The sequence below is a fragment of the Mobula hypostoma genome, chromosome 13 (genome assembly GCF_963921235.1).
Source record: "Mobula hypostoma chromosome 13, sMobHyp1.1, whole genome shotgun sequence".
Taxonomy (NCBI): Eukaryota; Metazoa; Chordata; class Chondrichthyes; order Myliobatiformes; family Myliobatidae; genus Mobula; species Mobula hypostoma.
In genome coordinates, this window is record NC_086109.1 from 89866635 (window position 1) to 89881171 (window position 14537).

Consider the following 14537-nt stretch of genomic DNA (forward strand, 5'->3'; position numbering starts at 1 on the left):
TGTAACAAATGCAATAACATGTTGGTCAGACACAGAAATACCATGAATATTTTGAGGAATTATTCCAAAAAGCACAGTTAATTTATTAGGTTGTAGATCAATTTTAAGTGCTTTAGAAATTGTTGAAAAAACCCACTTCCAGAACTGTTTCAATATAGAACAAGACCAAAATATATGTGTCAGTGTAGCGATCTCAGTTTTACATCTATCCCAATGACGATCAACATTATGCCCTTCTCTTCTCTACTATCAGATGCACACTTCTCTTTCACCAATCATCTTCCCAGCTCTTTACTTCATCCCTCCCCCTCCCGGTTTCACCTGTCAGCTTGTGTTTCTCCCTCCCCTCCCCCCCACCTTTTAAATCTACTATTCATCTTTTTTTTTTCTCCAGTCCTACCGGAAGGTCTCGGCCCAAGGCGTCGACTGCACTTTTTTCCACAGATGCTGCCTGGCCTGCCGAGTTCCTCCAGCATTTTGTGTGTGCTGACTGATTTCACTACCAGCCACCTTTCCTTTCCTTTCTCTCAGCTTCCCCAAACAGTGAGTCAGAGGCTTCCTCACCTCTTGCATTCCAGCATGTGTGTCCTTTTGTAAGACCTCCTGCCTATTACAATGGTGTGAAGATGCTGAACGCTTGGCAATCCTACAACAACCACTTGAAGAATCTTCTGAAACTCACAATGCAGCTTTTGTTCTATAACATCGGGAAGGAGGTACAGGAGCCTTAGGTCCCACACCACCAGGTTCAGGAACAATTATTACCCCTCAACCATCAGGCTCCTGAACCAGCACTGATAACTTCACCCACCTCAGCCCTGAAACGATTCCACAACCTACACTCACGTTCAAAGACGCTACAACTCATGTTCTCAGTATATTTGCACATTGATTGGTTGACAGTTTTTGTTTATAAAGACTTTTTCATAAATTCTATGTATTTCTTTATTTACCTGTAAATGCCTGCAAGAAAATGAATCTCAAGATAGTATATGATGGCATAAACCTTGATAATAAATTTACTTTGACTTTGACGTGTGTCCTTTCGAAAGCCTTTCTCTTGTCTGTGAAGACGTTGATTGTTTTGCAGAGTTTTCTGAAAGCCACAAGGCACATTTTGTCTCCTGTGGTCGTGTGGTTCAAGGGAAGCAGTCTTGTTGCTTCAGTGTGGCTGAGTAACCAAGGAATTTATCGCCCTGTGCCCCTCAGGTCTCGCAGCATCATCCAGGTCAATGCCAGCATGAGGTTTGAACCACCCAAGATCAACATCTTCAACAAAGACTGCAGGAGGAATGACAAGGAGTGCAGCTGTATGACCATCTTCATCTGTTTTACAGTCACGGCCAAAACACCGGGACTTCAGAACAACACCCTGGGTGAGTCTGACATTGGGTTAACATACCAGGAGCATCAGATGGCTTTGGGACTGTACTCACTGGAGTTCAAAGAATGAGGGGGATATCTTTAAAATCTACTGAATGTTGAAAGGACTAGATAGAGTGGATGTGTTTCCATCAGTTGGAGAGTCTAGGACCTGAGGGCACGGCCTTGGAATAGAAGGACTTGCCTTTAGAACAGAGATGAGGAGGAATTTCTTGAGCTCGAGTGTGGTGAGACTGTGGAATTCCTAGTCACAGATGGCTATGGAGGCTAAGACATTGGGTATATTTAAAATAGTGGTCGACAGATTCTTGATTAATAAGGATATCAAAAGCTAGGAGGAGAAGGCAGGAGAGTGGAATTGAAAATAAAGCAGCCATGATGTAATGGTGGGGCAGGCACAATAGGCCAGATTCTGCTCCTCTGCCATATGGTTTTACAAAGCAGGAAACTGATGTTCATTGGCAAACCAGCTGACTTTGCTGTCTGTTCAAACATTGATAAGTTGCTTCTATGCTGGTGCGTCAGGGTGCCTAAACTCCCAACCCCACCCTATACCACAAAACTAGTCCTGGTGGTAACAGCAGTCCTGATAATGTAACTGCATATGGAACTCTGTCCACTTTAGTAAGTATAACATAGAACAGCAGAGCACAGGAGCAAGTCTTCGTGTGCCTAACTAAATAGACGATATCAAATGTCTCACTAAGCTAATCCATTCTGACTACACAATGTTCATAACCCTCCATTCTCTGCACAATCCTCAGTCTGTCTAACAATCTCTTAATTACCTCTGTTGTATTTGCCCTAGTGGTGATACCCACCCCAGCCAGATTAAATATACTCGTGGCATTTTATTAAGTACCTCCTATATCTAATAGTGGCCACTGAGTGTATGTTCATGGTCTTCTGCTGCTGTAGCCCATCCACTTCAAGGTTTGACATGTTGTGCATTCTGCACACCACTCTTATAACATGTGGATAAGTTACTGTCACCTTCCTGTCAGCTTGAACCAGTCTAGCTGTTCTCCTCCGACATCGCTCGTTAACAAGGTGTTTTTGCCCACAGAACTGCCACTCACTGGATGTTTTTTTCTTTCTCCCAGCATTCTCCATAAACTCTTAAGACTGTTGTGTCTGAAAATCCCAGGAGATCAGTAGCTTCTGAGGTACTCCAGTCACAGTCACAGTCACAGTCACAGTCACAGTCACAGTCACAGTCACAGTCACAGTCACAGTCACAGTCACAGTCACAACATTTCTTTCCCAGCCTGAACAACAACTGAACCTGTTGACCATGTCTGGATGCTTTTATGTACTGAGTTGATGCCACATAACTGGCTGATTAAATACCTGCATTAATGAGCAGGTGTACAGGTGCACCTAATCAAGTGACCACTGAGAATATAGCAATTTAATGCTTCTTAAGCTTCAATTCTGTTGGAATGATGGTCTGTCTGTGCTCTCACCTTTCCCCTTCCATATATGAGGTAATGGTGCAGCTCTTTGAAACCCTGGTTAGACCTCCTTGGAATATTGCATTCAGTTCTGGTCACCTCATTATGGGAAGGATGTGGAAGTTTTAGAGAGAGTGTAGAGGAGATTTACCAGGGTGCTGCATAGATTAAAGAGGAAGTCTTATGAAGGTAAGTTGAGCGAGCTTAGGCTTTTCTCACTGGCACAAAGGAGGATGAGAGATGGTGATAGACATGTACAAGAGGTATAGATCAAGTGGACATCCAGAGCAGAAATGGCTGATGCAAGAGGACATACCTTTAATGTGATTGGAGGAAGGGATCACAAGATCACAAGACAAAGGAGCAGAAGTAGGCCATTCGGCCCATCGGGTCTGCTCCGTCACTCCACCACGAGCTAAACTATTCTCCCATCTAGTTCCAATTTCCAGCTTTTTCCCCATATCCCTCAATACCCTGACTAATTAGATACCTATCAATTTCCTCCTTAAGCACCCTCAATGATCGGGCCTCCACAGCTGTATGTGGCAACGAATTCCATAAATCCATGACCCTCTGGCTAAAAAAATTTCTCCTCATCTCTGCTTTAAATGGGTACCCTCTGATTCTAAGACTGTGGCCTCTTGTCCTGGACTCACCCACCAAGGGAAACAGCCTTTCCACATCTACTCTGTCCATCTACTCTGTATAGGGATGATGTCAGAGGTAAGGTTTTTGCACGGAGCAGTAGGTGCAGTGGTGGTGAAACAGACGGAAGCATAACGGATAGCTAAGAAACTCTTAGATAGGCCGCTGGAGGATAGAAAATGGATAGCTCTGTAGGAGGGAAGGGTTAGATTGATCTTGGGGTACGTTAAAAGATCAGCTCACTTTGTGGGCCATAGGGCCTCTACTATGCTGTCATGTTTGATGTTCGACATTCTATTTCTAATGCCAGTGGTGACTGATGACAAGATTTATGATCTGGAATATGCTGGTTTACAGAAAACCTCAAAATCTTCCCCTCTGGCTCAGTTATAACTGGCTTGTGGCCAGATTTTATCTGCCAAAGCCTTGGGATGTTATACTACAGTACATACACTCATGAATGTCTGAATTCATACACTTCTGAATTCATTCAGAAGATACTGCCAGCATTAATGGTCCGTCTCTAATTCCAGTAGGCATTTCTGGGAGTCTGGAGTCACACATAGGCTGACTGAGAAAAGAAACCAGATTTCTTTCTCTGAAGAACATTAGCCACAATCCATTGTTAACTTTACTAGGTCCAGCTCTTTCTTCTTTCCAGATATTAAGTGATTGGAACTAAATTGAGGTGTACGAGATGACAAGAGGCATACATTGAATGGATAGCCAGTGACTTTTTCCCAGGGCAGAAATGGCCAATGCAAGGGGCATAATTTTGAAGTGTTTGTAGGAAAGTATAGGGGGGATTTCATAAGATATAGGAGCAGAATTAAGCCATTTGGCCCATCAAGTCTGCTATGCCATTTCATCATGGCTCATCCATTTTCCCTCTCAGCCCCAATCTCCTGCCTTCTCCCTGTATCCCTTCACACCCAGACCAATCAAGAATCTATCAAACTCTGCTTTAAATATGCTCAATGACTTGGCCTCCACAGCCACCTGTGGAGATGAATTCCACAGATTCACCACTCTCTGGCTAAAGAAATTATTCCTCATCTCAGTTTTAAAGGGACACTCTCCTATTCTGGGGCTTTATCCTCTGGTCTTAGACTCTCCCACCATATGAAACATCCTCTCCACATCCACTCTATCAAAGTCTTTCATCATTCAATAGGTTCTTCTGAATTCCAGTGAGTTCAGGCTGAGAGCCATCAAACACTCTTCATATGACAAGCTGTTCAATCCAAAATCATTTTCATGAACCTCCTTTGAACCCTCTCTAATGTCAGCATATCCTTTCTTAGGGTGCATTTAAGGCAGAGGTTGATAGATTTTTGATAAGTCAGGGTGTGAAAGGTTACTGGAGAAGTCATGAGGTTGAGAGGGAAATGAATCAGCCATGATCAAATGGCAGAGCAGACTTGATGGGCTGAATGGCCTATTTCTGCTCCTGTGTCTTATGGACTTGTGTTTCTGTGTAAGCTTCATAGATATGCTGTGCCTTTTGAACCAGTGTTTCTGGATGAATCAAGTAACGTTGATTTAGTAACGAATTATCTCTGCTACTTTACCCATTATACCTAATGTGTTGTTCAATTCAAGACCCACACAAGAGATTCAATGATTGAATCTTTTGTCTAAGCCGACAAGTTGTTAAGGAAGAATCACACTCGTGAAAGCATTGGCTTCGGACGAGATGTTTAAAGTCTTAAAGGTAGATATTATGACAATTTTAAGGAACAATGTAATTCTCCCTGTGTGACCACCATTTGTCCCTGAATAGTACTACTAAGGCCATTATTTGGACAATCTCTATCATAATAACTGCTTTTTGTGGGACCTTGTCCTGAATTTAGAAGCTGATTTTCCAACAATGCCTTCTGCTGTTGTAACATGTTTTGGACTATCCTTTGATCATGAAAGAGTACAGAACTACATTTACAGTGACACACACAAAACGTTGGGGGAACACAGCAGGCCGGGCAGCATCTATGGAAGAGAGTAAACGGTCAACAGTTCGGGCTGATTCTCTTCATCAGGACTCACCAGATCTCGGCCTGAAACGTCAACTGTACTCTTTTCCATAGATGCTGCCTGGCCTGCTGAGTTCCTCCAGCATCTTGTGTGTGTTGCTTGGATTTCCGGCGTCTGCAGATTTTCTCTTGTTTTACATTTACAGTGGATTCCAGTTAATTGGGCCATCAGTTAATTGGGGCAGCCATTTATTTGGAGCAATTCTTAAAGAACAAAAATTAATTGAGAAAATAGACTGGATTCACTTCATTTCCTTGGTACATTATTCTGCTTAGCTGGGACAGGAGACTGTTGCCAAACAGTTTCTAACTAGCATCTGTCGCGTGCACTTGTGAGGTCTTCAGACACAACACTGTGTTCAGAGTGAACAATTTTTCAATAGCGTCTGTTGTGTGTGTTTGTGTTCAAAAAGCAGTGATCTTTTTCCACTGATAGTTGGGGAGAAGTAAGCAGTAAGACAATTCAGAACTGTTTTGCTCACTGCAGTTTCATGTATTCAGGCTTGGAGATGCCTCAACGACTATTGTCCGGTAGCACTTACATCCACAGTGATTAAGTGTTTTGAGAGGTTGGTGATGAAACGTATCAACAACTCCTGCTGGAGAAGCAACTTGGATCTGCTCCAGTTTGCCTACCGGAGCAACAGGTCCACAGCAGATGCCTCCTCATTGGCTCTTCACTCAACCCCGGAGCATCTGGACAGCAAAGATGCCCTTTATCGACTACAGCTCAGCATTCAATACTATAATCCCCTCAATAAGCTTCAAAACCTCGGCCTCAAATCATTCTTGAGTAATTGGATCCTTGATTTCCTCACTTGCAAATCCCAGTCAGTTCAGGTTGGCAATAGCGTCTCCTCCACAATCTCCATCAGCACAGGTGCACCTCAAGGCTGTGTGCTTAGCCGACTGCTCTACTCACTTTACACTCATGACTGTTTGACTAAGCACAGCTCCAATGCCATACTTAAGTTTGCTGACAACACCACTGTCACTGGCCGAATCAAAGATGGTGACAAATCAGCATACAGGAGGGAGACTGAAAATCTGGCTGAGAGGTGGCACAACGGCAACCTCTTACTCAATGTTATCAAGACAAGGGAGCTGATTATTGACTTCAGGAGGAGGAAGCCAGAGGTTCATGAGCCAGTCCTCATCAGAGGATCAGGGGTGAAGAGGATCAGCAGCTTTAAATTCCTCGGTGTTATCATTTTGGAGGTCCTGTCCTGGACCTGTCACATAAGTGGAATCAGGAAGAAAGCACAGCATCTCCTCTACTTCCTTAGGAGTTTCCGAAGACATGGCATGACATCTAGAACTCTGACAAACTCCTCTAGATATGTGATGGAGAGTATATTGACTAACTTTATTATAGCCTGGTATGGAAACACCAATGCCCTTGAACAGGGAATCCTACAGAAAGTAATGGATATGACCCAGTCCATCACAGGTAAGATCCTCCTCTTCATTAAGCTTATCTATAGGAAGCGTTGTCACAGGAGTGCAGCATCCATCATCAGGGACCCCCATCACCCAGAACCTGCTCTCTTTCATTGATTGTATTATGGATTTAGATTATGAGAACACTCAGTCCTCTTTTACTGTCATTTAGAAATGCATGCATGCATTAAGAAATGATACAATGTTCCTCCAGAGGGATATCACAGAAAAACAGGACAAACCAAAGAAACACTGACAGAACTGCATAATTATAACATAATAGTTACAGCAGTGCAAAGCAATACCATAATTTGATGAAGAGCTGACCATGGGCACGGTAAAAAAAAAGTCTCAAAGTCCCGATCAACTCCCAAGTCCCCGATAGCAGGCAGCAAAAGGGAGAAACTCCCTGCCATAAACCTCCAGGCACCAACAACTGCCAATGCATTGGAAGCACCCGACCACAGCCGACACTGAGTCCGTCCATCGGAAAACTTCGAGCCTCCGACCAGCCCCTCCGATACTGCCTCCTGAGCGCCATCCTTTGCCGAGCGCCTTCCATCTAGCCCCAGCCGCCAAAACAAGCAAAGCCGAGGATTCGGGGCCTTCCCCTCCGGAGATTCTGGATCACACAGTAGCAGCGGCAGTGAAGCAGGCATTTCAGAAGTTTCTCCAGATGTTCCTTCATGCTCTCACATCTGTCTCCATCAAATCAGAATTATGCACGGTCCCCTATTTGACAGATAACAGACATCACCACCGAAGTGGCCGCGCACAGTGCTGTCGCACCGCCATCTTCTCCTCCTCCCACAAGAAAATGAATCTTGTATATGAATGAATTTTCTTGTATACCCACCAGAAAATGAATCTCAGGGTTGCATATGGTGACATATATGTACTTTGATAATAAATTTACCGTAATAGAATCACTGAAAGACTACATCAACTTGGACATTCAACTAGTGTGTAAAAGACAACAAACTGCAAATACAAAATGAAAGAAACAATAATAATAAATAGATAAGCAATAAATATTGAGAACGTGAGACAAAGAGTCCTTGAAAGTGAGTACATAATTTGTGGGAACATTTCAATGATGGGGCAAGTGAGGTTATCCCCTTTTGTTCAAGAGTGTGATGGTTGAGGGGTAATAGCTGTTCCTGAACCTGGTGGTGTGAGTCCTGAGGCTCCTGTATCATCTTCTTGGTGGCAGCATTGAGAAGAGAGTGTGTCCTGGGTGTTGGGGGGGCCTCTTCTCCGACAGTGTGACATTTTCCACAGTTGCTCCACTTCAGAACTGCTTCGAATTTGCCTCCCAGTTCGCGCCCTCGCAACTTTTTTAATCATAGTCATTAATTTTTCAGGATTTGATTACTCAAAGTTGCCACACAAGTTGTTAGGGTGATTGAGAAGGCATTTGGTGTGTTGGCTTTCTTTACTCGAGAGACTGAGTTCAAGAGCCATGAGGTAATGTTGCAGCTCTTTAAAACTCTGATTAGGCCACACTTGGAGTATTGTGTTCAGTTCTGGTTGCCTCATTATAGGAATGGTGTGGAAGCTTTAGAGGAGGTGCAGAGGAGGTTTACCAGGGTGATGCCTGGATTGGAGAACATGTCTTATGGGGGTAGATTGAGCGAGCTGAGGCTTTTCTCTTTGAAGCGAAGGAAGAAGAGAGATAGAGGCGTACAAGGTGATAAGCGGCTTAGACTGAGCATACAGACAGACGTTTTCACCGGGTGAAAATGGTTAATATGAGGGGCATAGCAGTTAGCACAACTCTTTACAGTGCCAACTGTAAGATCGAGGTTCGATTCCTGCAGCTGTAAGTAAGAAGTTTGTACATTCTCCCCAGGACCATGTGGGTTTCCTCCAGGTGCTCTGATTTCCTCCCACATTTCAAAGACACGCAGGTGGGGGCGAGTTTTTTGTAGGCATGCTATGTTGGTGCTGGACGCATGGTGACACTTGACTGCTGCCCAGCATAGCCCTTGCTGATTTGATTTGAAGGAAATAACACATTTCAGTGTATGTTTCGATGTACATGTGACAAATAAAGCTAAGCTATCTATTAAAGATCTTTAGCATTCATTTGCCTGTCTAAGAGCCTCTTGAACATGTCTATCATATTTATGATTATGAGGACACGCAATCTCCTTTTATTGTCATTTAGTAATGCATGCATTAAGAAATGATAAAATGTTTTTCCAGAATGATATCAGAAAAAACACATGACAAACCGGCTTAAAAACTAACAAAAACCACATAATTATAACATATAGTTACAACAGTGCAAAGCAATACCGTAATTTGAAAAGAACAGATCATGGCACAGTAAAAGTCTCAGTCTCCCGAAAGTTCCGTCATCTCACGCAGACGGTAAACCTCCAGCACCGCCAACTTGCTGGTGCAACATCGCGGAAGCATCCGACCACAGTCGGAGTCCGTCCGAAAAACTCCGAGCCTCCGACCACCTATTTGACACTGAGCACCGAGCACCATCTCTGCTGAGCGCTTCGACCCCGGCCCTGGCAACAGCCGATACGTGAAGCCGAGGATTTGGGGCCTTCGTCTCCGAAGATTCTCGATCGCACAGTAGCAGCGGCAGTGAAGCAGGCATTTCAGAAGTTACTCCAGATGTTCCTCTGCGCTTCTCACGGCTGTCTCCATCAAATCAGGATTGTGCACAGCCCCAAGTTACACATACGATATCATTCGGAACGGACGCGGGTGCTGCGTCACGCCGCCATCTTCTCCTCCCTCCTCCTTGCCTCCAACACCCACCCTTGTCGATGTATTCTGGGCACCCATCACTCCATCTGTGTAAAAAATATCCTGCACATCTCCTTAGCTCCTGATTCTGATTCTGATCTCTTTTACTTACCCCGCTCATATTAAGTGCATTACCTTTAGTATTAGACATTTCAAACCTATTTAAACAGTTACTGGCTGCCCACCGCTGCCTCTCATAGTCTTATAAACCTCAATCAGATCTTCTCCCAGCCTCTGCCATTCCAGAGAAAAGAGCTCAAAACGACATTGGTAACTGAATTTAATTTCAAGAGTTGCCCTGCTGGGAGCTGAGCTCAGGTCATGTTTTATTAGTTCACGACTCTGGTGATTTAACAACTCCGCCAGTTGCGTACCAATAGCGGGTAAAAGGCAGAGTTCTGAGCTGCCCAGGACCCCTGGGGATGAAGCTGAAACCTCTGAAATCAGAGATTGCACTTTCTGAGGAAGTTTAAACAAGCATCACTCCCCACTAACATCTTAACTACATTCTACAGAGGCGTGGTTGAGAGTGTGCTGACCTTTTGCATCACAACCTGGTACTCCAGCTGCAGTGCTGTCGACAAAAAAGCCTTGCAGAGGGTGGTTAGGGGAGCAGAGAAAGTTATTGGGGTCTCCCTACCTTCTGTCCAAGACCTCTTTCAGAGTCGATGCCTCCAGAAGACACGGTACATCATTAAAGACCCCTCACACCCTCTCCATGAACTGTTTGTTCTTCTGCCATCAGGCAAACGTTACAGGAGCACCAAAACGAAAACCACAAGGCTACTAAACAGCTTCCTCCCACAGGCAGTCAGACTGCTAAATAGCTGCTCTACCTGACTCTGCTTTGGACACTTTTAACTTGCACTGGACACTTATAACTTGATTTTAACTGACATGTGGCTGTTGTGTTTTACTATTTATTGTTATGTTTATTATTTAGTGTTGCGTTTGTTATGTTATGATTGCACTGCTCCTGGGAAACGCTGTCTCATTCTGCCCTGCAGAGCTGATGTATGGTTAGAATGATAATAAAGTTTTTTGAATCTTGAATCTTTGAATCAATTGCAATGTTAGCATTCATCTTCAAGGATTAGAGTAGAAAAGCAAAGATGTAGTGCTAAGGCTTTATGAGGCATTGGTCAGACCGCACTTGGAGTACTGTGAGCAGTTTTGGGCCCCTTATCAAAGAAGGGATGTGCTGGCATTGGACAGGATCCAGAGGAGATTCACGAGAATGATCCCAGGAATGAAAGGGTAAGCGTTTGATGGTTCTCGGCCTATTGTCATTGGAGTGTAGAAGAATGAGGAGAGATCTCATTGAAACCTATCGAATACTGAAAGGCCTAGAGAGTGTGGATGTGGAGAGGACGTTTCCTATAGTGAGGGAGTCTATGACCAGAGGGCACAGCTTCAGAATAGAAGGATGCCCCTTTAGAACAGGGATGAGGAACCATTTCTTTAGCCTGAGGGTCATGAACCTGTGGAATTCATTGCCAAAGGTGGCTGTGGAGGCCGAGTCATTGGGTATATTTAAAGCGAAAGTTCTAAGGTTCTTAAATATTAAAGTATCAGAGGTTACAGGGAGAAGGCAGGAGAAATGGGGTTGAGAGGGATAATAAATGACCCAAATTCTGCTTCTGTGGCTTACGGTCATATGCACTCATTTACGCATGTACAGAGAGCTGAGAGACTTACTTCCTGCTACTAACTAAAGCAATGCCTGAGCACTCTGGGGCAGCCTGGCCCAGTCTGACCATGTGGACAATATTCTGATTTTTATTTAGCCATAACGTACAACGTTTCCATCGACGAGCGAAGATTCACCCCCAGAGCACTCTTTGATGACAACTTCGAAAAGTATATCCACAGTAACATCAGCGTGGAGCCAGAGGTGGAAACGTGCGACCAGTTCAACTTCCACGTTCTGGTGAGTATCAGACTTTGGAGTGCATTTTCATAGCACCGTAGATTGCAGAAACAGGCCCTTCGGCCCACAGATTCCATGCTAGCAATTAGCTATCCATTCACACCAGCAACACTCAAATGAACTGGAGGAACTTGGCAGGTCAGGCAGTATCTATGGAGGGAAATGGACAGTCAGCGTTTCAGGTCGGGAACCTTTGACACTAATCTTACTTCATTCTCCCCACTTTCGGTCAACACCCCTCACATTGTACCACTCACCTACACGAGGGGCAAGTTGCAGGTACACAGCAATATACAGACAGAGGTGTACAAGATGGTAAGAGGCATAGTTCAAGTGGACAGCCAGAGTGAAAATGGCTATTATGAGGAAGTATAACTTTTAGATGATTGGAGTAAAGTACGGAGGGGATGTCAGAGATAACTTTTTTTTTATACAGAGGGTGTTAGGCATATAGAACATACTGCCAGGGTTAGCGGCAGAGGCAGATAAATTGGAGACATTTAAGAGACCCTTAGATACACACAAATGATAGAAAAATGGAGGGCAACGTGGGACGGAGAGATAGATTTATCTTGGAGTAGGTTAAAAGGTTGGCTCAATATTATGGGCTGACGGGCCTGTACTGTGTTGTAATGTTCTAAGTTCTCTGTGTTAATGCACCAAAATGCATTTTTTAGAAACGTGGGAGGAAACTCATGGGGTCACTGACAGGACGTGCAAACTCCACTCAGACGGCACCTGCGGTCAGGTTCAAACTTGGGTCACTGAGCTACGAGGCAGCAGATCTCCCAGCTGCATCATGGCATTGTCAAATATGGCACCCACGCTCCCTGTGCCTTCACTAAATTGAAATTTAGGTCAAGGTGCCCGGCACTGACCTATTCACTCCTGAGACCCAAAATCTTGCGGGGTTCCCTTGCTTCCTGCAATCCTTCCATCTTACCTGAGTGGCTCGAGTCAGCCCTGGAGTGGCCCTGCGTTCTGATCTTGTCCCCTTTCCCAGGACATTGCCCCTGCTCTGCCTCAGCTGAAGATGGATGAAGCAGCCTCGGGTTCCACCTTTGGCCTAATCCCGTTGGGCCTGCCAGAACCATGGGAGGATGGAGACAGGTTCCCAAGTGGTGTCAATGGTTCCTCAGGGCTTGCATGGAGAAAGTAGGGGTTGATTCAATGGTGATCCTCAGCAGATACAGATAATTTCTTGCTTTAGTCTGAGACTCAGGCACAGTCCTGAGTGAATCACAGCTGATGCCAACTCGCAGAGGGATTTGAGACCTGGGTTGTGGATTGTCAGCTGGGTGAGTGTAGGAGCCATGTATTTATTTTCTGTCCGTCTGTATTACATTTTGAGTTGCACGTTTATTATGGGTAATTTGCCAAGTCGTTGAACTGAATGAGTATAGTTAAGTATTCACGCTCTGTCTTTAAGTTCTGTTTAGTCTAGGTGGAGCCAGGGTGAGCTGGGGGAAGGATTTTTTTGTTGTTGACTGCTATTTACTTTGCTAGTTATGTTTAATTACACTAATGCTACTCGATCGTTTAGATCATTTGATCATTACTTTGCCACATTGCTAGATTTAGTTTTCTTTAACGCTACAAGATTGTTTGCCTTTGCTGGTTTCTTATAAAGGATCACATGAACTTTTTTGACTTTGAAAATTTATTGTTGTGGAAAGCACATCCTACAGCATCAAACCTGGTTACTCAGTCTCTGAGCGGTTTTGGTTTGTTTTCAAGTAACAGTTATAGCGGGTATAAAGGACAAGCTGGGCGAGGTTCGAAGAAGGCAGTGCTTCCTCATGCCCTGGGAAGCCTCCTTCCTCAACCAGTCAGCTGCCTATTCACCCATCTCCAGCTGCAAATCCTCACCATTCTTCCTTCCACCGAGCCAACAATTACCTGTAAAAGGTAGAGTCATAGAAATCACACAGCATGGAAACAGGCCCTTGAGCCCCATGATGATCAGATGTCCATCCAAGGTAGTTCACTACCTTTGGTTTACACATTGAAAGGACATAGGTGGGACTGGCAACCCCAACATTTATTATGCAACTTCTACTGTAGTGCCACTGACCCGTGTTCAATTCCTTCACTATCTGTGAGGAGTTTGTACTTTCTCCCCATGACCACATGGGTTTCCTCCAGGTGCTCCGGTTTCCTCCCACATTCCAAAGACGAATGGGTAAGATGGCCACATGGGTGTAATTGAGCAGCACGGGGTTGTTGGGCCGTAAGGGCCTGTTACCATGGTGTATGTCTGAATAAATAAAATAAAAATAAACCATTTCGCATATTTCAACATGATTGCACCCATTTTTTTTTTACTGAGGTCCAATCTACCATGAATTGGACCAGGTATTTCCAAGGCCTTATGCAAGTAAATTGGGTTGCCTCAAGATGAGGCCACCCTCGGGGAGGAGGAGCAACACCTCATATTCCGTCTGGATAGCCTCCAACCTGATGGCATGAATATCAATTTATCCTTCTGGTGAACAAATCTGCCCCCCACCCCCCACCAACCATCCCCTAATCCCCACTCTGGCCTTTCACTTCTTCTCACCTGCCTATCACTTCTCCCGGGTGCCCCTCCTCCTTCCCTTTCTCCAATGGTCCACTCTCCTCTCCTGTCAGATTCTTATTTCACCAGCCCTTGACTATGCTACCTGAGCTGCTGGGCTCCACCAGCATTTTGTGTGTGTTGTGTATGATTGCCCTCTTTTTTTTTAATTGAAGACCAATCACCCATGATTTGGACCAGGTCCTTCCAAGGCCATATGTAAGTAAATAGGGTCGGCATATCTTCGCTCGGGCTTGGTTGGTTAATGGGCCTGTTTCCATATTCTGTGACTCAATAATCAGTTACCCCTGACAAACTATTTTGGG

General features: G+C 44.5%; 1 protein-coding gene across 2 annotated transcripts in view; it reads left to right on the top strand.

Moving 5' to 3' along the window:
- The window catches only part of itga11a (integrin, alpha 11a), a 215769-nt gene that overhangs the window by 139219 nt on the left and 62013 nt on the right, over positions 1-14537 (top strand). For both annotated transcript variants that reach the window (XM_063066150.1, XM_063066151.1), the window contains exons 16-17: positions 1210-1376; positions 11512-11654. In XM_063066150.1, coding sequence (XP_062922220.1) covers positions 1210-1376; positions 11512-11654 — 310 coding nt within the window. The remainder of the gene's footprint in view (positions 1-1209; positions 1377-11511; positions 11655-14537) is intronic.